The sequence below is a fragment of the Mirounga leonina genome, unplaced genomic scaffold, assembly GCF_011800145.1.
Source record: "Mirounga leonina isolate KUSES-001 unplaced genomic scaffold, KU_Mleo_1.0 Mir_154, whole genome shotgun sequence".
In the NCBI taxonomy this organism is placed as follows: domain Eukaryota; kingdom Metazoa; phylum Chordata; class Mammalia; order Carnivora; family Phocidae; genus Mirounga; species Mirounga leonina.
The window spans coordinates 38,898,807-38,925,731 of NW_023270389.1; the positions used below are offsets into that span (position 1 = coordinate 38,898,807).

The 26,925-nt window shown below is 44.4% G+C and overlaps 1 protein-coding gene across 2 annotated transcripts in view; it reads left to right on the plus strand.

Annotated features, from left to right (window-relative positions):
* Window positions 1–4,498: 4,498 nt before the first annotated feature.
* SMYD2 (SET and MYND domain containing 2) overlaps window positions 4,499–26,925 on the plus strand; it is a 50,137-nt gene continuing 27,710 nt past the window's right edge. The window contains exons 1-2 of one of the 2 annotated variants that reach the window (XM_035010546.1): window positions 4,499–4,775; window positions 24,790–24,853. In XM_035010546.1, the coding sequence (XP_034866437.1) occupies window positions 4,603–4,775; window positions 24,790–24,853 (237 nt within the window). In that variant the 5' untranslated portion in view covers window positions 4,499–4,602. The remainder of the gene's footprint in view (window positions 4,776–24,789; window positions 24,854–26,925) is intronic. The other variant, XM_035010545.1, reaches the window with a different exon arrangement.

Here is a 26,925-nt window from a genome sequence, read left to right on the forward strand (position 1 = left end):
CAAAGGGAAAAGCTGTCCTTTGCTTCTTCTAGCTTCTGGTGGTTGTGTGCCGTCCTGGGATTGTGGCCACATCGCTGCCATCTTTGCCTCCATGATAACGCTTCTGCTTCCTCTTGTCTGTGTCAAATCTCCTCTGCCTCACTCTTGTAAGGTCGTCATCTTGAGATGACAGGATCCAGCACGATCCTGTCATCTCAAGATTCTCAATTTAAAGGTTCCCTTACGTAGGCTATAAGGGCCTGACAGATGTGTTAAATTGATATAATATCTTTGGAGCTACTACAATAACTATTCCAACATCCGTGTTTTCACCTTTGTATGACCAGGGTCTATCAGAGTGTAAGCACATAATATGTAATCGATAAATGAAATACATGTATAAGTACAGCGGTTTAAGGTCAATGTCTGTTGTCCGTGTTCATTGGTATTCCTTCTTTGCTCATGCTTTATTTCCCCCCAGGCTGGAGCTATTTCTTTCATGTGCTAATCTGTGGCTGGAGCGACCTTTTACTCCTGAACTGGATCAACTTCTAGGTTACAGAAATTAAGCGAAGGGGGCCTTCATCCTTGTATCATTTCCCTCTGAGACTCAGGGAAGCAAAGTAACCAGAAAACTCCGTTCAAACCCCGTTCCTTCCCCGCTAAGGGGTGGAAGGGAGGCTAAAAGGTGAAGGGGCCCTGGCAGGTGACGTTCACGGAATTTGAGAATGCAGAGCCGCAGACTGACAAGTATGAGCTGCATTAAGAGTGCTGTCATCAGTCTGCCTGCCTGGTTTGTTGCCATTGCTTGGGCGTTTATTTTAAACACAGTTTTCTTGGTAATTTAAGCTCCTAAATTCATGGCTATTGCTTAACTGACCATTTCCCTATCTCGAGTCACTGGAGTTCAGCACAGGCATTTTTCTGAAATGAGGCTGTTTCTTTTCCAGGGTTCTTCAATCACAGCCACCTTCACCCACAAGAATAAGGCTGTTCTTGCCACCCCTCACCTCAAGAGACTGCTCGCTAGCCAGGCTATTGTTTCTCTCAGCCATTGGAAATCTTTCGGGGTGGGGGGCGGGGATCACTTGCAATAAAAGAAGTAAACAAGTAGGTTACTTCACACAATTGATCCTTAAAATAGGGAACTGTTTACTGTATTATAATTGTTTATTTACTTTTATGCCAGTCTTTTTATCTTTGTGCTCGTTAGAATGCCACATAAGCAGAATGTTGAAAAAAAAAACAACTGTTGAGCCCAAAAAGGTATCCAAGATTTTGCCTAGGTAGGCATGTATTCAGCAACTTCTAAGGTTTAAAAAAAAATTCTTTCATTTACATATAACACCCACCTGTAATAAAACATAATTGTCAGAATTGATTTAAATCATGTGACTGGCCTAAAGCTGATTTAACATAGTAAGTAGTCTGGAAACTGCCAGAGTTTTTATTGATCAGAGTAGATTCCGGTAGCCTGGCCAATAAGACCAATTTACCTCCTAAAATGATCTCAAACAACACTCTCCCCCTAGCTCTGCTCCAGTCACTCTGACTTTCCTATAGGTCACATTTCCTCCTACCAATGGAATTTTGCATATGCTGTTCACTCTGCTTGAATGTCTGTTCCTCCCCCTCTCCTCTTGATTAAGTTCTATTCATCCTTTGGATTGTAGGTCAAGCACTACTCTCTGAAAAGCTTTTCTGGATTAGGTCAAATCCCCCAAACACTGGCTTAGCGCTTAAGACCACTGACTGTATTTGTTTATCTGATTAACGTCTTCTTCTTCCACCAGACTCTACAAAGCTCTGTGAGGGTGCGGATTAAGTCAGTTTCTGTTATCGTTACGTCACCAGCCCTTCTCACTGTTGCTGGAACACAGTAAGCATGTAATAAATATTTAAATGATGAATGAATATATTGTAGAATCTCATGCTAGCTCTGTCACTGGGTTATCAGGCAAGCTAACTTCACAGGGCCTCATCTTCCTCATTAGTAAGAAGATGCCTCTTTCATTCCCCCAATTCTAGGATATTTATGGTTCCTATCTTGAGCTTACAAGATCGATCAGGCTAGCGCTAGAAAGCCAACACACTGTTACCTGCCTGCCATATGCCATATACCAAGCAAGAAACTGGAATTACCCTCAGCATCTTTGCCCCTTTCCTTAATGCCACTGCCTTGATTCTGGCTCTCATCGCCTTTCATTTAAAATACTGCAGATTTGGGGCACTTGGGTGGCTCAGTTGGTTAAGCAGCTGCCTTCAGCTCAGGTCATGATCCCAGGGTCCTGGGATGGAGCCCCACATCGTCGGGTTCCCTGCTCAGCAGGGAGCCTGCTTCTCCCTCTCCCTCTGCCTGCCTCTCTGCCTACTTGTGCTGTCAAATAAATAAAATCTTAAAAAAAAAATAATAAAATACTGCAGATGCTCCCTGAAGTGGTGAACCTGTGTTCAGTCCTCTCCTCTCATAGTTTATCTGCAAACCTGCCAGTAGAACTCAGTCTAAACGCGGGACTGACCATGGCACTCCTCTGCTTACAGATTTTTCAGTGGTTCCCATACCACATCTGCGACACTGCTCACCTCTCGAGAAGCTATCCTTCCCCTGTTCCTGTCTCACCTCCTGCCTTCTCCTCGAGAACTTGTGCTCCACTCAGAACCACTCACAGGGCCCCAATACACAAAACTCGGTTCTTTCAAGTCCCTCCGTCTTTGTGCGCAGTTCTCTCTGCCCAGGAAACTGTTCTGTGCTCCTCTACTAGTCAAGTTTCACCCATCCTTTTAGGCTAGAGTGTTCCTTGAATGTGGCAAAGGCTCTGACCAAAGCTCCATTCCTCAGACTCAGTTTGTCACTCATTGCCTGTATTCTCAGAATACTTTGCACAAGCCACCATAACAACACTTCTCAGTGTGCTGTATTTATATGCAGAGGGACATTTGGGTTAAGAGCATGGGTCTCCCATTCAGACTGACTTGAGTTTGAAACCAAGTTCTGCAACTTACTGTGTGGCCTTGGAAGTGATTCTGAGTCTTAAGTTTCCTGTTTTGGAAAAGAGGGACTTAGCGCCTAACTCATTGGGCTGTTGTGATTACAGAATAAATGAGACAATGTGTTTAATGTGCTTTGCACAATTGGCCCATTATACTAACAGCAATTATCACTGGCTTGTGAATGTGTCAAATGCAAAGACTCAGGCCTACATTTTGTCCATCTTTCTATCCCAGTGACTGGCACATAGTGGTGACTCAGTGGATGCTTCTTCAAATGCATAAATGAAATAGCATTCAAGATGTATTCTTCTTTACAGGAATAAGCTACAGGCTTATTCGTTTTAGGAATTTTACTGAGGTGTCAAAAATTCTACTGATTTTAAGACATACTCCAAATCGTATTCGTCTTTCCCTTTGCTAAACTAGTCCTGAACTTACTCGTGTAACATCATTTGAGATCAAAGTTGAGTTTTTAGTATGTTTCCTGCTAAATTCTCCCTTCACTCATTTAAGAGTTTTTACTACATGCACATCAATTTCATTCTTACTCAATCCTTCGTGGAACCCAGATTACATCCTCCTTTCTCATATGAGTAATACCAACAGCATGCATGTGTATAGGACTTATGTGCTAAGTACTGTTCTATGAGCTATACAGGTTTCAAATCCTCTGTGTGATTAACCAAATGGACTTTTCTAAGATGATGGTGAGTGGTCCATGTGATTAAATTCACTGCAAGTTCTAGCCTAGCGTTCTGGCCAGAGCATAGCATTTGGACCCCTAGAAGAGTCTAAGTTCTTTGAAGGCAAGCTTATTTCCTGCTTTCTCTGCAAAGAGTGAGTCTCTTGAAAGCAGGCACTCAGTGAGCCCGGCTGACGGGACTTTTCCTCTCCTGTCCGTGTAATTAACTTCCACTGGAGAGGCAAACGTTCACACCAAGTACTCCAGAGACTCCCTGGAAGGTTTAAAGCCTCACGAGGTTTAAAAGCCTTTAACCTTAGGAAAGCGCCCTTTATCCCTCGGCACCTCCACTCTTGGGACTGCGGTTTCTCTTCGGTGTTCCCGATGACCCCTTCTAGGGTCTCCGACAGGGACAAGACACAGGAGGTTGAGAAACACCTTTGTCCCTTTCGATGTGCCAAAGGTGGGTCACCGTGGGGGCCAGGCGGCCTTTCCGGGGCGGCCTTGGGTCCTGGCCACCCGCGGCGACCCCACCCGCCCACGGGAGTGGGGACAGCGTCCGCTCTTCCCGCGGAAACGCCGCCGAGGCGCAGACGCCTCGCGCCCGGCCGCCAGGAGCCTCCGTGGCTGCAGCGCCCGTCGCCGCCACACCGGAAGCACCCCGGGCGCGCGTCGGGCGGGCCGCCGAGGGTCCTACGGGCGGGGCGGGGCCGCCGGGCCGGTCCCCCTCCCTCCCCCGCCCCCTCCCGCCGGGGGCGCGCGCGAGCCGGGCGGGGCCGGCGTCCCTTCCGGGGAGCTGTGGCCGCCGCGGCGTCTCCGGCGGCTTCCCTCCGCGCCCCCCCCGCCCGCCCCGCAGCTCTGGGTGACGCTTCTCCAATAACAGCTCGCGGGGAGCCGCCGCTCCGGGCGCCCCTCAGCGCCGGCCCCGCCAGCCCCGCCCCGCTGCCGGCATGAGGGCCGCGGGCGACGGCGGCCTGGAGCGCTTCTGCAGCCCGGGCAAGGGCCGGGGGATGCGGGCCCTGCAGCCCTTCCACGTGGGGGACTTGCTCTTCTCCTGCCCGGCCTACGCCTACGTGCTCACGGTCAACGAGCGGGGTAACCACTGCGAGTACTGCTTCGCCAGGTAGGGCGGCGGCGCGGGCCGCGGCGGGAGGAAGTGCGCGCGGCGCGTCGGGTCCTAGCGCCGGCGGTTGGGGCGGCGGCCGCGCGGGCGGGCGGGGCGCTTTCACCGCGCGCGGGTCGTGCCACGTGCGTTCGGACGAGCAGCCGAGGGCCCGCCGCCCGCCCCCGCACGGCCCATTTTCCGAGTTGCTCACGCGGGATGGGCTCACCCGGGAGTTCAGTCCGGGCTCACCCTCAGACGTCGGCGCGGAGCCAGGCTTGTTCCAAGCCCCGGCACGCGCTGCGCACTTGGTGCGTTGCCGGCCGGCCCCAGGTTCGAGCAGCCAGCGCCTGTCCCCTTTAACTTGGGCTTCCTGCGGTGTGTTCTCTCCCCCCCCCCCCCCCCCAGCCCAGCCCTGCCGCAGACTTGCCGTTCCCTCCGGGGAACTTAATGACACTTAACATTTCATGTAAAGTACGCGGCTCCTCCTCTTCCTTCTCACTCAGCACTTGTGTTTGGAGAGAAGCCAGAGGAGTACTGACCGCACGACCCGGGATTCCGAAGGGCTGCAATGATGGGACGTACCTAGCCTTGGTTTGGGATTTTGAAAACATGGCCTCTGAGGGAATTAGGCAAAATGTGTGGTTGGACATAGTATTTAATTGCGGCACGTCATGTATATACATATACATACATATATACACATACATCTGTATTCATCTGTATGCATATATATTCATCCACATCCACACATAATTATATCCTTAAGCTTTATGACAGTTTCAGACCCGAAAGGCGTTAGGAATCACCAGTCCAACACACTCTCTCCATTTTACAGGCGAGAAAACTAACGCTCAGATAGGAAGTGTGGTTGTGGCTCTAGTCACACCAATAGTTAAGGGAATGAAAGCTGTTCGCTTCAGTTCTGTCCATTTCCTGCTAGTTAGGTGCTCAGTAAAATCCCAGAGACAGGAAGCATGGTGTTGAACTACGTGTGTACCCCACCTTCCCTACTCTCTGAAGAATGGACCCTGCTTTACTTTCTTTGAATCTCAGTTTCTTCATCTTTGAAATGGAGCTCCTTGGGTCCGATTGCACTGACCTGAGGTCCTGCAGGTACTTTTGGAGTACAGGTCTCAAGTCCAACATACACCAAAGTACCCAGTTTCTCAGACTTGTGTGCCTTATTCTATGATAAGACATAGCAAAAGAAGGGACAAAGGCTAAATATTATAGTAATCTTGCCCAGACTCCCTGCCAGAACTGTCTTCCGCTTGGGGGGACCTGGAAAGGCACTAGACGCAGAATCATGCCGTGGGCAGCTTAAGGGCTGTATGTGATGTGGCTCTTTGAATTGGTGAGTCAAGAGCTAAAGGGTCATGGCACCACTTTGCAACGTTTGAGTGAAGTGAGCATTGGGTTTTCCCAAAGTTAAAAAGGCTGCTGTGACTGGTCCCTTGATCTTCTGAGCCTCGCTGTGGCTCGGAGTCTGAAGCAGTGTGGGTGTCTGGAGTGGCAGGAGCAAAGCGGGGTCACCTAGCACGGAAGGTGCTTCCGTCCATCAGGAATCCTGGTGATTCCTGGAGTCCATCCTATGAGAGAGGATCACAGTGTCGGGCACATAGTAGGTACTCAGATGGTAGTTACCCGTGCACGCCGCCAATGAATTAGAGATCAAATCCCTCTGGGTTCAGAGGGGAGAAGCGGAGCTGAGAGATGCTTCTCTTTAGCTGTGAGTGTCCTGACTGTATCAACTGTATACACCCCCAGCCTTACTTAGAACATTAATGTATGGTCAGATGCAGCTCCACAGAGCACCCGGCCCTATGTGACGGAGTGTGCTTTGTTTCTCCTTTTTCTGAATAACATTTGTTAGGGTCATTAACCGCTGTCTTAGACCCCTCACCTGGGCGGCTATGTGCATTGGGGCAGTATCACTGTCCCTGACCCTGCCCCCGGCCCCCCCGCCCCCCACTTTTCTCTGTTTGGCTTAGGTGAAGCGCTCTTAACAGCCACGGTTCATTTCTTCTCTTTCCCTAACGAGTCATTTGAAATCAACTAAGATAACACACAGGAAATAGTGATACCACGATACCTATGAAATTGGAAATATCTTTATACACCACTCTATGATTTCTCTTAAATTCGATTAGTTTAGAATTAGTGGTTTAGAATTAGTGGTTAAGTCGTTCTTATAAATTTTGCACCATTTCCTCTGTCCACTATTTGATCATGTCCCAGAACAAACGAATCTGTCCAGCTGTACTAGAACACATGTATGTCTCCTGGAGCCTCAAGGGAGTAGGAGCAGAATTCTCAAATATTAAAGCATACAGGGTAAAATCTGCTACTTCCCCACCCCACCCGCCCCTCCCCCACAGGAAAAAACCCCAAACTACTTCTTATCCTTTCTTGTGCTAGAAGTTTAGCATAAACGATATTGCTTAAGGTAAGTGAGCCACTGGAGGTTTTCCTTGTCATATTAATTGTATCTGGGTTTAACTTATTTTGAAGGAAAATAGGTGATTTCTGCAGTAATAAGTTCTATAAATTGAAAAATAAAGGGAAGTTTCTCAGGTCCCAGGGGAATGGGATTCTTATTGTTGGCACAATTCAGATAGAGGTTTGTTTCTGGGAATTTTAAATTTGTACACATTTTCTCAGTTTGGTGGTGATACTTGGGAGGATGTTTATCTTGCCTCAGCTGCTAGAAGGCAACTCCTAAAAATACAATAAATGTTTTCCAGTTGGGAGCCAGATACATTTTGTATACACACACACACACACACACACGTTTTTTTGGCCATTGGCCACCTTTCTATGGCAGATACTTTTATATTTCTTTTCCTTTTTTTTTTTTTTTTTAAGATTTTATTTATTTGACAGACAGAGATGCCGTGAGAGAGAGAACACAAGTAGGGAGAAGCAGGCTCCCCACCAAGAGGGAGCCCGATATGGGGCTCGATCCCAGGACCCTGCGATCATGACCTGAGCCGAAGGCAGACACTTAATGACTGAGCCACCCAGGCGCCCCTTATATTATATTTCATACTTAGTATTCAGCATATTTTAACACTGTTATTTGTCTCAAAAGGGGAAAAAATCTGCTGTAACCCAGTGTTACATCTCAATATTCATTCTGTGTACAGTTCCTCAGGTGGGAAGATGTCTCTCTCTTGATCTTTTATTTTCTTGGCTCGTGGATCATTTAAGGGCAAGAACATTACCTTTTTTGTTAGTTCATTCCGAGTATGGGGGGAAAGTAGGAAGGCCCACTTAGCCTTCTCGCAATAGAGCTGTTAGAACACAATTTCAGGAAATTTATGTCATGCCTGGCTCACTCAGAGTGGTTTTAAAAATTAAAATGCTTGCATGAGCAAAACAGTATGATCGAGATGTCCTGTTTCAGCAGTTGTAAAGATGTGATGTCTCACAGATTTATTCTGTAGTACTATTCATCCTGTCTAGCCCATTGTTTTACCAGACTGTCAAAGTAATATTTAGTTGATTTTAATCAGTATTAAGAGGCATGAACTCTTGCTGTGGTTTTCTTAAGAAACCTTAATGTTCTCTGAAAGAACCCTGGGACTGACCACCTGAAGCAGCACCTCAGATCGGGGAGTCATCCCCAGGGCTGCTGAGATTCTGTTTATTCCCAGAACATTCTCTGAGAATTGTATGGCCTCTAAGGGGAGAACTGACTTCAAATGTTTTCAAATTATCTTGCTTTCTGAATGAAAAATTAGACATGTGCTCTAATAGAGAATTCCCTCCTTTCCACAGGTATTTCTTTAAAAAATGGGTAGTAAGATTAAAATATACAGACAACAGATTTCCTCTAAAAAGTTATATTAAATAAAACAAAATTCAGCCATCTGTACATCAGGTAATGAGATATTATGTTGTCACTTTCCGTATTAGAATATTGGAAGTTTTTCATTTATTTAGAGACGGCGAGGCAGAGACTTGGGTGCCAGATCAACTTGGTTTGAGTTCTGGCTTCCTCCCTTCCTGACATTTGTCTTTAGGGAAACTACATAATGTCTTTGAACAACTAGGTTCCTTTATGTTTACCGTGTTCACATCAACGCCTACCTCCGGAGCTACGTGAGAATTACATGAGCCAGTAGAAGTCGAGCGCTTAGTATAGCCCTAGCACAGAGTAAGCTGTCACAATCCGCGTGACGGTCTCGCTCGTGCTAAATGTGACAGAGGGTGATAAAATATTGCAATGTCAGGGACATTTTTATCATGGTGGTGTTGGGAAGGGGGTACCAGGAAGGAAATACTGGAAATTGTTGACCAGCAGAGTCATCCTTCAGATGGCACATTCACCCCGAGCTAAGAGCAGCCGTTCTCAGCCCCCAGGTCCCCCAGAAAATAACGGATTTCACTTTTTTTCAAAACCTAATGGAAATGATATAATGAACCTACAACAGGTAAACCTTTTTTTTTTTTAAGAGCCTTTTCTAGCTCCAAAGTGCTTAGATGCTCTAATAGTCTTTTGCCATGAGATTAAGTTAATATTTGAGAAGAGAAATGGAGGCAAACAGAATTTTCTGTATAGCAAGCCTGTCATACCTCCTCTCTGCTCTTTAATTTTTGCATGATTCAGTTGTGGCCAAGAGCAGTCCTTTAAGACTTTAGATGTGGCAGGCGCCATGACACACGTATTTTTCATATGCAGGGAACACAATTCCTGTTATAGCTTATAGGGGCTCTGGGATGAAGCTGTACGGTTGGAAATGATTTGACATGAAAGAGACAGAACAAGCAGCAGGATATGCTGAAGTGAAATTCAAACCCTGGTGAGTTAAAAACCACCATCTAATACCTTTCCTTCTCAAAAGCAATTGCACAAAATCTCTCAATCAAAAATATCTGAAGATCCCATAAAACGACATTCCTTAAAATCATGTTGCTCTTTGCAGCTCATAAAGCATTTCCAGATACATTCTTCTTTTGATCCTCCCAAGAATGGCTTATGTAGAGGGAACCTTACCCCATTGCACGTAGGAAAAAGCTGTGTGTCGGAGAGTTGAAGTTGTTTCCTTGAATTTCACATATTTTTGTCAGATGTTTATTGAGTGTCTTCACTCAATAAAGGGCTCTGTGCCCTTCATGGACTGAGCCATGTCTTACTATTCTGAGTGTGGTTTCCTTCCCCTACCCCTTTTGGCCTGAATCTACTGTGTTGTTCCACCCGCCCCAGACACTGGGACATCTTCACTCTGATTTCTTCTGGAGTGAATGCTATTTTTATTACCTCTTTTCTTTTGCTTCTCCTTCCTCCAACAGGTAATTCAACAAACTAATGTTTCTAAAAGTTGAACAAATAAATTGATGGAGCAGTCTTCGATCTGTATCTTAGGCTGCTATGGGTTCAGAAATGTCTTTATTACAGTGCCTTGGAATTTGCATAAGAGCTATATATATATACATATATATATTTTATGTATCAATTATTACATAATAAAATGTAAAAAGAACACAAGGCTTTGGTCCTTTTGTGGGCTTAGAATATTTAAAAGTACTAAACTAGAACTAAGATGAGTTTGTTACCTAAGTCTTTATACCCACATATAAAGAGTCTGTTTCTCTGGCCTCTGGTAGGACAGCATCAGAGTAGAACCCCTTTTCTTTTTCTTCAACATATTCTTTCCTCAGAACTTGGTGCAAAGTTCATTTGGTTAGGTTTGGAAATAAAATATATGGTGCAGCTATGCTATAGGAGGCCCCTGGATGGTATTCCTGTAGGACAAGCAGATTGCACACTATCAGTCAGAAGGTTCTTTAAGAAATACGAAGACATGGGCGCCTGGATGGCTCAGTCGTTAAGCGTCTGCCTTTGGCTCAGGTCATGATCCCAGGGTCCTGGGATAGAGCCCCACATCGGGCTCCCTGCTCCGCGGGAAGCCTGCTTCTCCCTCTCCCACTCCCCCTGCTTGTGTTCCCTCTCTTGCTGTGTCTCTCTCTCTGTTGAAAAATAAATAAAATCTTTAAAAAAAAAAAAAGAAATACGAAGACATGTCTTAAATTTCTTTGGAAAGATCCAGTGCTCAGAGCTGTAGTCCGGCAGTAGCTGGTGTTCAGGCGAACTCCGAATTGGTGAGAACCCAGGCAGCAAAGTTGACTGTTTTAGAACTTAAATGGCAAAGAAGGTTTCTATTTTAGTTTGGTGTGTGTGTGTTTTTAAGATTTTATTTTTAAGTAATCTCTACACCAACATGGGGCTCGAACCCACAACCCTGAGATCAAGAGTCACATGCTTGATCCAGCCAGCCATGCGCCTCATCTACTTTATTTTGGTGTCTTTGACTTCCTCTTTTGCCTTAGGTTAATATTCCTTTTCTTTTTCTTGTCAATACAAGGAAAATACGAAATAATTACAATTTTATGCCACTTTGTTTCCCAAGGAGGCAGTCAGTAATCATAAATGTCCTTTTATATTCTTGGATTCATTAATAACTAAAGTCACTCCCCATCCCCACACCTATACCTTTTTTTTTTGGACCTCAGATGGAGTGAGGTAATCATATTTCTCAGTTCCAGGCATGCTTCATCTGCTCTGTGTAAGGCCAATTGGATTTAGAAGAATTTCCCCTCTGTTATTGATTTCCCATTCTCATTTCCTGCTTCTCTCCCAGAGCCCCTCTCTGGGTTTGCCTCCGAGTCTTTGAATATGTGTGTCTTTTTATTTTTTTTTTTAAAGATTTTATTTATTTATTTGACAGAGAGAGACATAGCGAGAGCAGGAACACAAGCAGGGGGAGTGGGAGAGGGAGAAGCAGGCTTCCCGCGGAGCAGGGAGCCCGATGCGGGGCTCTATCCCAGGACCCTGGGATCATGACCTGAGCCGAAGGCAGACGCTTAACGACTGAGCCACCCAGGCGCCCCTGAATATGTGTGTCTTGATCATCACCAGGGAACTAGACCTACAACCGGGCACCCTGCTTGTACTTGACCAGACTCAGACTTTGAGCCCTCTTCTGGTCAGCCTGGCAGCTCCTTGGTTTTCTGTAGCCGTTCCCTGGGCGAGGCCCCTCGTCTCCAGAGAATGGCCAGTGCTAGGACTAGAGGTTTCTGTCCCCTCTCAAGGGACTGATATTGTCAGCCTCTCTATCAGCCTCTCCTTTCCCACCCACATCCCCAACTTCACATCTTTGGGTTTCTAGCAAATATGTGGGAGTTTAGGGGTGCAGAGCTCTGGCAGCGAATTGACTGAAGTCACTGCCTTTTCAGGGATTGAACCCATGACCTTGGCCTCCTTAGCATGGGTGCTTTAACCAGTCACAAAGCCACACACCTCACTTTGTGTAACTTCAGCTGACTCTGTTCCTACCACCCTCAGAGGCCTCCTTTTCAATTGCAAAGGCGTTCACACCAACACAATAGAACAGAAGGAAATCGCATCTCTTCAAGACTCCTCTGAAGGACGGAAATATGCAATTTAGCAGGAAAATAATACCAAAAAGTCTTGAGGGTTCAGGAAACAACTTCTCTGTCTAGTCCATGCATTCGCTGAGAATCCAGCTGTGTCTCAGATTCTTCTTCAATCAAAAGTTTAAAATTAGTACGGAGCTCCTTGTGCCAATTTATTAACATAAAATCTGGTGACTCTTGTACACTAAGTGGAGGGTTTCAGATGACTAAATGGAAATATTGCATGCATATTATTAAAATAGCTTTGAGTTACTTTTATAGGAAGGGGGGTGCTCTGAGAATTTGTAAATGCTTCTCTTTGGCAAGTTTCTAGTCCATAGAATCCACTTGCCATGATGATAGCTAAGACACTGGTGTGTATCAGCAAGTGCATTCTGGTTATTCGAGGTGTGTCAGTGCCCAGGGGATCCTGACTCACCATGCAGAAAAGGTGAAATAAAGGCAACTCGCCGGAGAAGGGAATTTCACAACAGGGCTTGAAGACAAAGGCATATCCTGGGGGAGGGAGGTGGTGAGAAAATCTGGCTGACCAACAGGATACAGGTTTTCATCAGAGCCAAATAAAAAATCTCAAGGATTTTGTAGCCTGGCACTTGAAAGGAGTTATATTGCAATTTGTGGCAAAATGAAAAGACCTTGGATAGGAGGAGGCTTTTGCCTCCAGTCTTTCGAGTACCAGGAGAGACTCTTCAGGGATGCGGGTTCTGGGCTCACACTTTGTTGATTGCCCTCACTGTGGTGATGTTTGTATAGGAAACACTTGCCCCTGGGCCGCCTGAGAAAGCTCTTATCCATCAATTGCACAAATCTCTTCACAGTGATAGCCTCCCATGGCCTTCAAACCTCAACAGTAAGAGACATTTAATTATGAGCAGATGGTAAACTCCTTGAGATCAGGGATTCTCTTTTTAATGTATTCAACAAATATTTATATCTATGGAGCACTCACTGGGTTCTAAGCCCCTAGGAAAGGACTGTGAAAAAAAGGAACAAAAATCCCTACCATCACGGAGCTTATATTCTAGCAGGTTTTTTTTATCTTTATTTTAGCCACAATGCCTTGAACTTTGTGAGGTTTCAGCAGATTTTTGTTGTTGTTGTTGAAGGCAGTAAGGTTTGGAGGTTGAGTATTTTCTTCTTCTTTTATTTGGTTGAAAATTGATAATCCGTGTAGGTCATAAAGACAATTCAGCGAACCAAAATATTTAACCACACACCCTAAGTCATGACTTCTGCAAACTCAGGGCAAGCTTTGATTAAATACTGAGGTCTAATGAAATTGTAACCTCCCCACATAGTGTTAAAACACCTGCAGCTTTGGGTAGACATTTTTTGGAAGTTAATGAAGTTTAGTCTACTCAAACACCTGAGTAAATATTTCTAAAGATCACTTGAAGGGAAACTTTCAGGTTTTTTCATCTTAGAAACTTGCAGGTTCACAAATTTAGAATTTAGAAACAATCTACTTATTTCACTCAGTATTTAATTCATTTCCACACATGTTCAGGCCTTCCAAACACCCAGTTACTAAGTATTTTCTAGATTCAGAGCATGGCAAGAGGCTCTCCTCCACCTTCTCTATCTCTGTGTCTTCAGAGAATGGCCCTAATAGGACTCCGCCCTAGAGTCAAGGCTGCCTCCTGGGGAGTCCCCAGGGCTAGGCTTCAGGCGTGAGGTTTGAGTCCCACTTGCTCTGCAGGATTCTGTTCCCTCCTGGAAACACACACACACTCACTCACACACACACAGGAGCATAGGCAAATGCACGTGTCATGCTGATTCTCCCGTTGTCCCTCTGCCTGGCTAACTCTCAGGTTAGAAGTCTGTCCTGATTTCTGCAGGCTGGAGTAGCTCCCTTTGTCTTTGCTTCCAGGGCACCTCGTAAAATACTTCCTTGGGCACACTTGCTCCTGAGTGCCGGAACCAGGTCTCATTCATCTGTGTTGCCCAAGCCCTTAGCCCCAGGCCTATCTCTTTGTTGCCTTAGTAAATAATTATTAAGTGAATCATCTCATTTCTGCAACTTATTTTACTAGTGGCTCTTTGGACAGGCCTCTTCACATATCTAAATATGTAACTCTGCTCATTCTTAGGGCTTACAAATACTTGCAGAACCCTTCATTGATCCCTATTTTCTTCAGGACAAAATCTTGACTGTTCTACTCCTCCATATTAAGTGCCCTTCCCACACTAACCAGCATTATCCCTCCCTGCTCTCTTACACCCTAAACACAATCTGGGTGGTCTTTCCAGTATCCTGCAAAGGTGCTCTATCGTTCTTCATTCTTCCTTTTGCTCATTTGTAACCATTTTCTCTGAATGATTCCCTTCCCTATCTTGTACCTCCCTATGTCTGTTCGTTCTCAAGGGAGATCCAGCTCAAATTGCATCTTTTTTATAAAGCTCCTCTTAAATACTTCAGCCCACAAATCTCTTCGTTTTATTTCATTATTATTTTATATTTACAGTAGTTTTTACATTTTTTGAGCACTCTTGCTATTCTAGGCATTGTGTTCTAACCCTGGGACTTCAAAGATGAGTAAGACAGCTTTCTCTGTAATACCCAAACTTCTGTGTCCTTAAAGAGTTCAGTCTTAGGAGTAGCTTCCTGCTCTCAATTCTATGTCATTTAGGCCATTTGGATGCTGAATCATTTTGCCTGATATTTATACTTACCACCATTTGCATGAAGGTAGGGCTTATGTCCCCAAATAGCTCAACTATTATAAAAATATCATTCCTCCAGAGTCTGGTACAATATTTTACACAGAGAAAATAATACTTTTTTTTTTTTTAAGAATTTATTTATTTATTTGACAGAGAGAGACACAGCCTGAGAGGGAACACAAGCAGGGGGAGTGGGAGAGGGAGAAGCAGGCTTCCCGCGGAGCAAGGAGCCCGATGTGGGACTCGATCCCAGGACCCTGGGATCATGACCTGAGCTGAAGGCAGACGCTTAACGACTGAGCCACCCAGGCGCCCAAAATAATACTTTTTGAATAGAACTTACTTGGCTAAGGTAGATTAACTTACTTCTTTCCTGCTTCATGTACAAAGTTTTGTAGTATAAAAATGTCCTTTTTAATTTAGAAATACACATGGAATCAATAAGGATTGAAAGAAAAATGTCTGTTAAGTCTCTTCAAACAGTAGCTGGTAAGGTTGAGTTCTCAAGGTATAGTCAGTCAGTCCACAGTGGAGTCACTCACCTCAACAAACTGGCATTTCAGTATTTTATTGTCTATAGGAAAATAAAGCCAAAGGGATGAGGGAGGGTCACCTATTAAAATTCTTCTGTAAGCAGTTTTAAAAGGTGTGTTTTCTTGTAAATAGGATTCAGAGCAGGTCACCTGTTTGTTGGGCAAGGCGTTCATTCTCATGTTTGGCTGCAGAGGGCCTGACCTCTGTTCTGGAATTCACATTTAGCAATAGGTTATGAAGGTATTTTTACATGTTTTTGTTTTTGTTTCTTACTCTGCGGCCAGAATGTTGACACGAGCAATATTGTGAGGAACAGCTTAAGTTTTTAAATAGTTAAATTTATATGCCTTTGGTTTTGTCCTTTTCCTTGATATTGACTCACCTGGGTATTGTAGAAGTTAGGGCAAAAGCAGTCATAGGGGAATCTAATATTATTGGTATTCATTACAAAGAACTAACGATAACATCTGTCATTTATTGAGCCACTGGAGGAAACAGTGCATGTTATTTATTATCAGTTCCTTTATGAGAGAGCGAGTGAACAAGAAAAGCCTGAGTTGTTTCCTTCCTTTTGACTTCCCAGTCAGTGGGCGTCAGAGAGGTAAAAGATAAAAGTAGCAAGTAAGTGTTATTCGGATCTCGCACAGAAGTTAAGATAGAAAATGTTTCCAAATGGAAATGCTAAGTTTTGCAAGTCCATACGTGCCTTCTTTGGGCAGGTTTAACTGTTGGGGATTTGACGGGGCCTACAAGGTGAGGTTGGCATGTAGGCATCATCCAGCGGCTACAGAGTAATTTCATGTTCACTGTACCTTAGGCTGAATATTTCTCTCCTCTGTCCATAAGCTTCATGAACTTTTTTTTCTTTCTAAGACAGATTTCATCTCCACCAGAGCCTGCATTACAACAAATCCTAAATCAGTGTCCTTACTTTTTTTTTTCATTGCTGAGCTGACTTTTAATGAATCAGTGATGTGTGGAGTCGTTTTACAAGATTTTGTTAGCTTTATTGAGGAAAAATTGACAAATATAACTATGTATTTAAAGTATACAACATGACCATTCGATATACATTGTGGAGTGATTACTAAGGTCAGGATAATTAACATATCACCTCGCACACTTACTTTTGTGTCATTTGGATCTACTCTCAACAACATTCAAGTATACAGTGCTGTATTACTAACTGTAGTCACTGTAGAGCCCCAGAACTTAGCACTGAAAATGACTGCCCTTTGACTTACGTCACCCCTCCTTGCCCTGTGACATTTTATAGCAAGGCCAACCATTTTTTTTGCCCTGACCACCAAGCCCGACGTCCTCCTTGTAAATCATGGCTCCTGTTCCAATAGTTGGGAAAACCTATTAGTTGCTGCCTTACTGCCCTAAATATCTCCTGCTTCCCCAAGAGGCCCCGGGCTCTAACTTTTAACAAGCCTCAGAACAAAGCCCAATGCGAAGGGGAAGGTTCAGCACGGCTCTGGGAAGAAGCTCCCCGCTGCACGTGGGTCCGTTTCACTGTTACATTGTGGATTAAAGTGATATGCGGAGCATCTTTCACTATTACACAAAAACCTATAGCCTTAGTATTATCCTTGTCCCCTGACCAGGGTTATAATAGGGTTCCGCCACAATTCCTCCAATTTTTATTTCTCTCAAATAAAAATTTGCTAGTGTAACCACTCTCGCTGGGTGGGAGGCTAACTTTGTTTCTGATTGTCTTATTTCAACCCATGGTGAAGTTATATTGCGCCGCTGGGCTTTTTTCCTTTTCTCTTTTTCATTTGGCTGGGGCTGCCTCTGTTCAACAGAGCATACTTGTCACTTCTTCTGTCACCGTTAGTTAAAAGTAATTGTTATTGCAAACCCCCTCCATGCCAGGCTCCTTTTCTTTCATGGTGAAACCCACTAAGCATTCATTTCAGTAGCGGAAAAGTGGGGAGCTTACAGGATCAAATCCTTTTTATCTAGACCAACAGCACCTGCGGCAAGGCATTAACTAGCCGGAGTTGTTAATTACATCTCTAACTTGTTGATCTTCATGGCTTCCAAATTTGAAAAGCAAGAAAATTAATCACTGCATGTGTCTCCTTCAGTAGAAAATGACAGGAGCGTGTCTTCTGCGTTCTGTTCCAGTCACTGATAATCAAATAGTTGCACTTTCCTGTAACATTTCTCTCCTCCCTTTGTGGATGGAATTGTTTCTTAAGTTCAAAGAGTCCTTCCGTTCACAGCAGGGTAGATATTTGCCCATAAAACAGAGACTTTAGAAACATAAGTCTGCAAATAGGAGTCTGAATGAGATCGTACTGAAAACAGTTCAGTAGTTGATACCACTTAAAAAAAAAAAGAGTGGAGGCTAATGAGAAGCGTGATAGCACACTTCACTTGTATTTTCTCATTTAATTTTCATAACAAAACTATGAGGCAGGAACTGCATCTTTACAGTGGAGGAAAGGGTCGAGAGAAGATTAATACTTTGCCCAAGATCACATAGCACCTCAAGCACCAGAAGGAGGAAAGGATTTGAGTTAGAGAGGTGAAGTAACTCCTCATATTCACCTTAAGTTGTGAAGCCCAAATCAGGAGGAGGTGGGGAAAAAAGCCTCAGCTCTCTCTTTTTTTTTTTTTTTTAAAGATTTTATTTATTTATTTGAGACAGAGAGCATGAGAGGGGGGAGGGTCAGAGGGAGAAGCAGACTCCCTGCCGAGCAGGGAGCCCGATGCGGGACTCGATCCCGGGACTCCAGGATCATGACCTGAGCCGAAGGCAGTCGCTTAACCAACTGAGCCACCCAGGCGCCCTCAGCTCTCTTTTTTAAAGCTTGCACCTGGCTTCTAAAATACTTTCTTGGCATAGTTAGAAAATACAGTGTCAGCCACTTTATTCTCACCTTAACATTCATCAAGGTCGCTCAACAACCTAATACATCCAGAATGTGCCGCTCATTCTTAAGATGAGTTACCTTGCAAACGATCTGCATTGCAGAGAATTACTTCAACACTAGTCAGCAACTTCTGCACCCAAAGAAACACTCAGCCCGAAAGGATTACCATAGGCCTGGGCTGGTGGTTCTGCCTTCTGGAAGCTGATTAGAATCTCCTGGAGAGCTTTTTAAAAATCCTAGCACAGACCAATCGAATAGGAGTTGCTGGGTCCTCCCCCAGGCCCAGATGCGTTGAGACACCGTGAGAGGTTAGTAGCATTCACTCTTCACTGTCTTTGAGTTCCATTCCTTTTGGGTTATTTCAGTTTATTCCTTCAAGTGACCCTTATTAGTCTTTCTCTGAGAGGAATTTTGTTTTCTTTGTTTTGCAGTCTTTCCCCCAAACCTCCTGGACAATTCAGGTCAGGTTACATTGCAAATGAAAGATTTATGGCTGCGTCTTCTGTAGGAACAGAGTTTATTCTAAACGCCTTCCTTGTATGTTCCTACAGTGAAAATGGATATCCCATATGAAGTTTCTCTTTGGCTAAATGTCTCGGTCAGCAATAGTCAAACACTCACAAAATCTGTGTCCTCCTTCCACACACACACACACACACACACGCACACAATGTAGGTACCAGCTCAGCAAATTTTAATTTGAGTTTCAACCATTAGACTTACTTTGAAAAGTTTACCATCTCTCCCTAGCTATGGAAGGAACTGAGGCACGCATCTAGATAGTGGAAACAGAACTTCCTCTCCTGCCACCACCCCACCTCATCTAAGGTTGCTAATACCGAAGTAGATCAAAGTGGATTTGTATGCTCTTCACTATCAGTAACTGATTTAGCTTTTCTCCTTCTCTGCTCTGAAGGCAGTTTGGCTCAGGAAGATGTATGTTAAGAATATTCACATATAACCAGGCAGTTGCTTAAATGAGCGTACACAGTCAAATCTGCCCCAGAGCCAGGCATAGCTTTTTGGTAATTTGTAAGAACTATAATATTCTGTCACCCAGTTCCCAGTGGACATGCTCCAGCTTGGACTCGCCCTGTCTGAGGAACACTTTGATGTACTGAGTGACAGGGAAGGACTTTGCACAGACCAAATACACAATCCTTACTTCATTCCAGTGCATTTTAAGTGAAACCAATTACTGTGTCACACTGTTGGTTGAGAAACCCACTTTGTGGGGGTGTTCCCTCCAGAAATCTCATTTTGAAAAATGATCCTGGCTTCTCCCCATTGGGTGTTAGAAGCAAAGTGGCATGAATGGGGTTTCATTGGAACTGAGAAGTTATGCCAAAGAGAGTAAAGAATGCCTTATGTTTTGTTATTACTATTCAGTTATCCAAACACGTAGAGGATTCCTGCTTCATGTAGTAGATCCTCCTGAATAACTGTCACAATAACTCAAGGAAGGATATTCTTGCGTGATGAAGACAAAATTTGTACCTCGATGTGTGAATTCTGATTCTGCTACCTACTTGCTGAATGACCATGTTGGGTTAGATATTTCACCTTTGGATCCTCATATGTTCATTTGAAAAATAGTAGTAACGTTTTTCTCACAGAGCTGATGGACTTACTAAGATCAGTTTTCATATTTTTTGGTCTTAAGGATCCCTCTATACTCTTAGAAATTGAGCACTCCAAAGAGCTTTTGTTCATATGGGTTATGTTTATGAATATTTACCATACTTGAAATTAAAACAAAATTATAAAGTATTTGGTTTAAAATGACAACAGCTATTACTGCTAGCATAATGTGGTTTGGTTTTGGTTTTTTTGAGAACTATTTTACAGAACAAAAGAATTAGTGAGAATAGTGGTGGTGTTCCACAGTTTTACAAATCTCTTTAATGTTTGGATTTCCAGAAGACAGCTGGATTCTCAAATACACTTCTGAATTCAGTCTGTGGTAGTATGTAGTTTTGGTTGAAATATGTGGAGAAAATCCAGTCTCAAATAGATACGTTTTCAGGCATATTTTAATAGCCTTTTTCAGTTAATTGTGAATAAATTTTGATTCACTAAAACTTGGTAAATGAATTTGTCTTAAAGGGTAGGCCCTTTAATGTGCAATCTGAAGCCGTATCATGATGTGAACTTCGTGTGCTTTGTTACGTTGAAAGTCCTTGGTCTATCTTGCACTTCAAATGACTTTTTTAGCCATGCATTATTTTTAAAGTATCATGCACCTGTCATTTGAAAAACATTGGTTCACTGAATTATATAGACATTCTAAAAGTCGATGTACCTCATCAAACCATAGGGGAAAAAACCCCACAATTGTTAATATCCCCGGCAATCTCGTCACATGAGAGATTGTCAAGCTCACAGGGGCAGAGGCTTATTTTCCAAAATTCTCATATTTGCTTGAAAGCCAACATTTTAACATTAGCCACACATTTTTAGTTGTTTTCCTTGAAGTGACATTCATTTCCATCATGTATCTGCCAAATCCTCAAGCCTGAATAACCACCATTTGTGTAACGTAGTTCTTTTAGGTAAAAACGGAATTCCAAGAGGAAGGGGGGCTGGTTCACTTTAGGACTCCAGTGCTCACACAGGTGGTTTCCGCCATCGCACTTCAGGGTCAGAAGAAACACTTGATGCGTTCTTCCCAACTTATCACAGAACGTCAGGAGATACATACCCAAGCGTGAGACTGAACAAAATTACTATTGTTACTGCTTCATCAGGGACATTCTTTTTTTTTTTTTTTTTTTTATGTTAATCCCCATACATCACATCATTAGTTTTAGATGTAGTGTTCCATGATTCATTGTTTGTGCATAACACCCAGTGCTCCATGCAGAACGTGCCCTCTTTAATACCTATCACCAGGCTAACCCATCCTCCCACCCCCCTCCCCTCTAGAACCCTCAGTTTGTTTTTCAGAGTCCATTGTCTCTCATGGTTCGTCGACTCCTCCGATTTCCCCCCCTTCATTCTTCCCCTCCTGCTATCTTTTTTTTTTTTTTCCTTAACATATATTGCATTATTTGTTTCAGAGGTACAGATCTGAGATTCAATAGTCTTGCACAATTCACAATGCTTACCAGAGCATAGACACTGGGGAGGGTATATCACCCAGCCACCCCATCCCTCCCACCCCACCCCCCACTCCAGCAACCCTCAGTTTGTTTCCTGAGATTAAGAATTCCTCATATCAGTGAGGTCATATGATACATGTCTTTCTCTGTTTGACTTATTTCACTCAGCATAATACCCTCCAGTTCCATCCACGTCGTTGCAAATGGCAAGATCTCATTCCTTTTGATGGCTGCATAATATTCCATTGTATATATATACCACATCTTCTTTATCCATTCATCTGTCGATGGACATCTTGGCTCTTTCCATAGTTTGGCTATTGTGGACATTGCTGCTATAAACATCGGGGTGCACGGACCCTTTCGGATCCCTACTTTTGTATCTTTGGGGTAAATACCCAGTAGTGGAATTGCTGGATCGTATGGTAGCTCTATTTTCAACTTTTTGAGGAACCTCCATACTGTTTTCCAGAGTGGCTGCACCAGCTTGCATTCTCATCAGGGACATTCTTAAGTGAAATCGGCCTTCTCCCTCCTTAACTCTGAGCCTGTGGAAGTCAAGAATACAGGGACGCGCGGACAGCTTGATTTGCTTTGATTTATACCAAGGCTCCTTTACACCTTACACCTGCTGCAGTGCAGTTGTCAAAACAGTGTTACTTTGAAAGTAGTTTGGACTCCACTGACTTCCGGGAAGGGTTCCTAGGATTCCGGAAGTCTCCAGACCACAATTTGAGAACCACTGGGACAGACTCTAGAAATTATGCAACAAATTGCCAACCCTTAAAAGTTAGCTATTTCTTTCTGTCTCTTGTTGTTTGTGGCTTGTGGACTTGGTAGCCGGCTAAGGTGAATGAAGCCTGGCCTTTGGGCAATTTATGGCTTTGATGAAATTCCACTAGAGTTCTTCCCTAGCTCTCGAGAGCCCAATTTTGCCTTTTCTCTCCCTTGGGATGTTACCATGAGGCTAAAAATAAGCCTTGGTTTCGTATTAACTTTATTGCTTGCCTCTGCAGGACAGCCCACCGAATCCTTGCTTTTTGGTGTGATCTCGGGCTAATAAGGATATTTTTGTGATCATTTTCTCATCTTTTATATCAGGGGGTCTTAACTTTAGTTTCAGAGGCTGTTCAGTGTCCGTGGATGGGCTTTAGGTGGCTCAGAGCCCTTGAAATTTCACAAAATTTTCTGTTGTTTTGGAGGGTTGGGGAGAAGGTGGGTTGTTGGGAGAATTAATAGCTTCAGTCAAATTCTCAAAGAGCTTCTGTGACCTCTCCCCCTGCAAAAACAAACATTAATGAACGACTGCTTCAGATGGACATTTTTGTGAGGTAGCATCTACCCATCCATTATCCATTTCCACACGCACCTCTTTTTGGAAAGAATTCTAAAGTTCTATCCCTGGCTTGGCCCCTCTTTACTTTCCATCCCCTTGTCATTCTATAAGGTCTCCATCACTTAGCACTTGCTTACAAGTCACTTCACAGTTGTTTCTATACAGTCTCTTCTGTCCTTTCTTCCTCATTATAAAATGCAACAGAACAGGGACCATCCCTCTCGTTTCTCTTTCATTGCAAAATGCAAAGTCAGAGTCAGCATCCCTTCAGGTGCACCTTGGTTTGGGGCTGGGGCAGGGGGCTGAGGGGAGGTATTTTAGGCTAGAGAATCCACTCCGCCAAATCAGGGAGTTCCTTTTTAAACTATTGAGATGTGCAAACTCGGGATATTTATTTATGCCTCAACCACAAGATGTGTTTTTCTCCCACACATTCTCCAGTCTGCTTCTTGGAATCCAAGTGCTGTCATGAAAACTGCAAGGCAGTCTGTTTAGCTCCAACAGGAGCATTTTGGGAGCAGTCTCGGTTCCGTGGGAGTAGTGTGGTGACTGCCGCTCGCTGACAAGGAGCAGAGGAGGACTCTGCAGCGTGATTCCCTGTGTATTCTAGAATAGCAGCTCCTCGGGTGAGCTGGGGGGTGGGGTGGGGTGGGGGGCCTGCATTGCAGTACAGACCCTGGCAGCGGCGACAGCGCCCCTCGTGGCAAGGCGTCGGCATTGCCTCAAGTTGGAAGGCTGGCTTCAGGGCGGTGGGCAGAAGCCCGTGCTCTGATTGAACCATGCGGTTATTCCGTTATTCTGCACCTCAAAAAGAATGTGTCTGTCTGGTGGTGTTTAATTCAGTGGCTTCAGAGTTTTTGAAAAAGCTTTGACTTATCAAACACGACAAACACACTAGCACCTGACAGTTGGGAAACAACAGAGTCCCTGTCCTTTATGGGAAGCAGCGAGGTAATATGTCAAGGAAGGGGGGTATTGACCTCATTACAAAGAGGCAGAAGAATCACTCAGTGCAGTACACTGACGAGGTGGTGTGGATACTGATCACATCCAGTAATTTTTTTTTTTTTTAAGATTTTATTTATTTGAGAGAAAGACAGCGAGAGAGGGAACACAAGCAGGGAGAGTGGGAGAGGGAGAAGCGGGCTTCTCGCTGATCAGGGACCCCGAAGCGGGGCTCGATCCCAGGACCCTGGGATCATGACCTGAGCCGAAGGCAGACACTTAACCACTGAGCCACCCAGGTACCCCGACATCCAGTAATGTTTTATCCAAGAATATGTCTCTGCTTGCTGAGTTGCATTATACGTATGCATACATACATACACACACACACACACACACATATGTATTTTGAGTGGGGGGAGGGGCAGAGGGAGAGGGAGAGAGAAAATCGTAAGCAGACTCCACGCTAAGTGCAGAGCCTGATGCAGGGCTCAATCATAGAACCCTGAGATCATGACCTCAACCGACTGAGCCACCCAGGCACCCCTGGGTTGCATTATTTTTAAACTTGGCATTCTGGGCAGCATGGTAATTATTGACCTATTCTATTCCATCTTCTGCCTTACTTGCATTTCTAAATAATAAAGGTTGTCACTCACACTGCATTTTTACCATGCAGGTGGCCTCCAATCCTCTGTCTGTATGAGGTCAGACTCTAAGATGGTTTTGTTTATCTCTGACCCTCTTTAGTACGTGAGAAAATCAGGACCTAAGAGCCTTTGACTTGCCCCAGACTACCACAGGTGATGTGGAAGCTCTGGTGTCCCAGGCCAGGCTCATGAGTCATAGAGCACACCGCTCGTCAATTTGGAAGGTGCCCTTCCCACTGTCAGGGTCAGGAAACATTGGTGTATGTACTGTTTGACTAACTTACTCCTACTCAAGGACTGAATCTGGTCAAAATTCTCCTTTGGGAAAATGCCACTTTATCAGTGGGAGAGTAAGGTAAGGTGAATCTTGGCTCTGCTTCCCGACCAGATGGCTTTTATTATTGCATGATAAAATGTGCAGCTTCACGTTTCTGTGCCTCTCGCCACTACAGTGCCCTTTCTGTTTTTAAGGAAAGAAGGATTGTCCAAATGTGGAAGATGCAAGCAGGCATTTTACTGCAATGTGGAGTGTCAGGTAGGTTCTGGGCCAACTGGTAGGGAGGGCCTTGTTTCTGCTGAAGACTGGGACCCTGATGTCCTTCCTTTCCTTGTTACGCCATTCCCAGCACCCTTTTGCAGCCAGACCTGGAAAGCTTAGTTTGGGCCTCGGATGTGGCTGGATACCCCTGAGTGCTGGCCCAGGACTGACAGGCAGCCAGGGATAGACAGCGACACTCTGGGGCCACAGGCAGGTGCAGGAGAAGGGGAAAGACTGGAGGAGGGCATGTTGGGTGCAGGCAGGTGTATTACCAAGGTTGACAGTTTGCCCCCAAGGCCACCAGCAGCAGATGGAACACTGTGGAGATGACAAATGAAAAATGCTAAAATGGTATCTTTAAAATATTTTAATTTTTACACCTCACAGGTCTGTATTTTTATAAATCCCCATAAGTAGGCCTCATGTCGCCCTTGGCCTGTTCAAACCCGGTCTGAGTCCAGCTAGACTTCGGTGAGCCCCTGGCACAGCCCGGGGGTGGCTGCTCCGAATCTGTACTTGGAGCTGGTGCCTTGGAAGCAGCCAGGGTTGGGCAGGCTCAGGAGGTGGGCTGCATAGACCGTGGGCCATCTGGTTCGATGGGTAAGTCTCCAGGGAATCCTGTAACGTGGGAGTGGGAAGCTCAAGGAGGAGTTTAGAGGAACTCTTGGTAGCTCTTTGAGGGACTAGGAGTGTTGTTTTCCATACTTGTCTGCTAGATTCTGAATGTTTCACAGAATGTTCATAGGTATTCCACAGAAAATGCATTCTATGTTCTAACAATTTGAATTTAGGGAGAATATGATCTTTGACATCTGTATACCCTCCTTAGTCTATTTTTATTTTTTAAATGGAAACCTATTTTTTTAAATGGAAACCTGGGAAATGCTGATGCTATTAAACAGTGGCTCTAAGTGACAGGATTTTCTCCACAGTCTTTACCTCTTTATTTGGTGATTATTCTTGCCAGGCTTGGTGTCATTTACCTCCCACACTGTTCCCCGCCCCCCCCCCACCGCCTTCCCTGATCTATTTCTGATTAGTCACTACTTCATTGTTTTCTTTCTCTTCTCCCTATGCAGTTGGCCTCTGAAAAATCCCCAAAGAGCATTATTATTTATCAGTGGGAGAGATTGCTGAGCCCTGATGTCCCATCTGACCATAGAGCTCCAGTCACACGGGCCCCTTGCTGAAATGAAGCACAGGCTGAGCCATTGGCCTGGGGACATCTCCCTTGGCTCTGCAGACCCTGTGCACAGCCCACTCCCCTATGTCTCCCACCGCAGGCTTCCAGAGATGGGCAGCCTGTGTGACAGCGAGAATATAAAGGGGCTTATCACTGAGTTTTCAGGTAGTGTGACTTCTTTTGAGGAGGAGAGATCATACTTTGCTCCTACCAGTTGTGGATAGAACATTCTGTGGTTGGATTGCTTTGGTGCTGGGGAGATCAGTGAGCCCTGGGAATTCCATAATTTGATTCCAGGAATGATAAGTTAGTTCTTTCTATATTTAAGTTAAATACTTCTAGAAAAATTAACTCATTACATTCTGGTTCTTTAGAGAAGAAGCAAGATAGGAATATCACATAGAGTTCAGACAATGTAACACGGAATAGAAGATGATCCTAACTCTGCAGTCTACTATCTCCATGAACTTGACAAGCCACAGGACCTCTCTGAGCTCAGTTTCTTCACACATGAATGAAGGCAATAGTGCCTATCCTGACAAATGGTAGGGGCCTAGTGTTATGAGATCTATGAAAGCTCTCTATAATCATGACGCTGTGGACAGGTGTGAGGACATATGGGAAATACTATGACAGTAATTTAGGCTGGACCGAAGCTTAGCTCTGTGCAAAGAATAAAGTATACAGCATACTTTAGATTTGATGGACTTGGGTTTTTTGTTTTTGTTTCTTTTACCCCAAGAGAATGGATGGATTCTAAAAACCTGAGAACACTAATGGTGTACTGTTGTGTGAGTCATGCTTGTTGCAAAATGAGTCTTAACTTCTCTGATTAACTGTAAACACTGCACTAATAGAAAGTATCAGACTGCGTGAGATGCCAAGT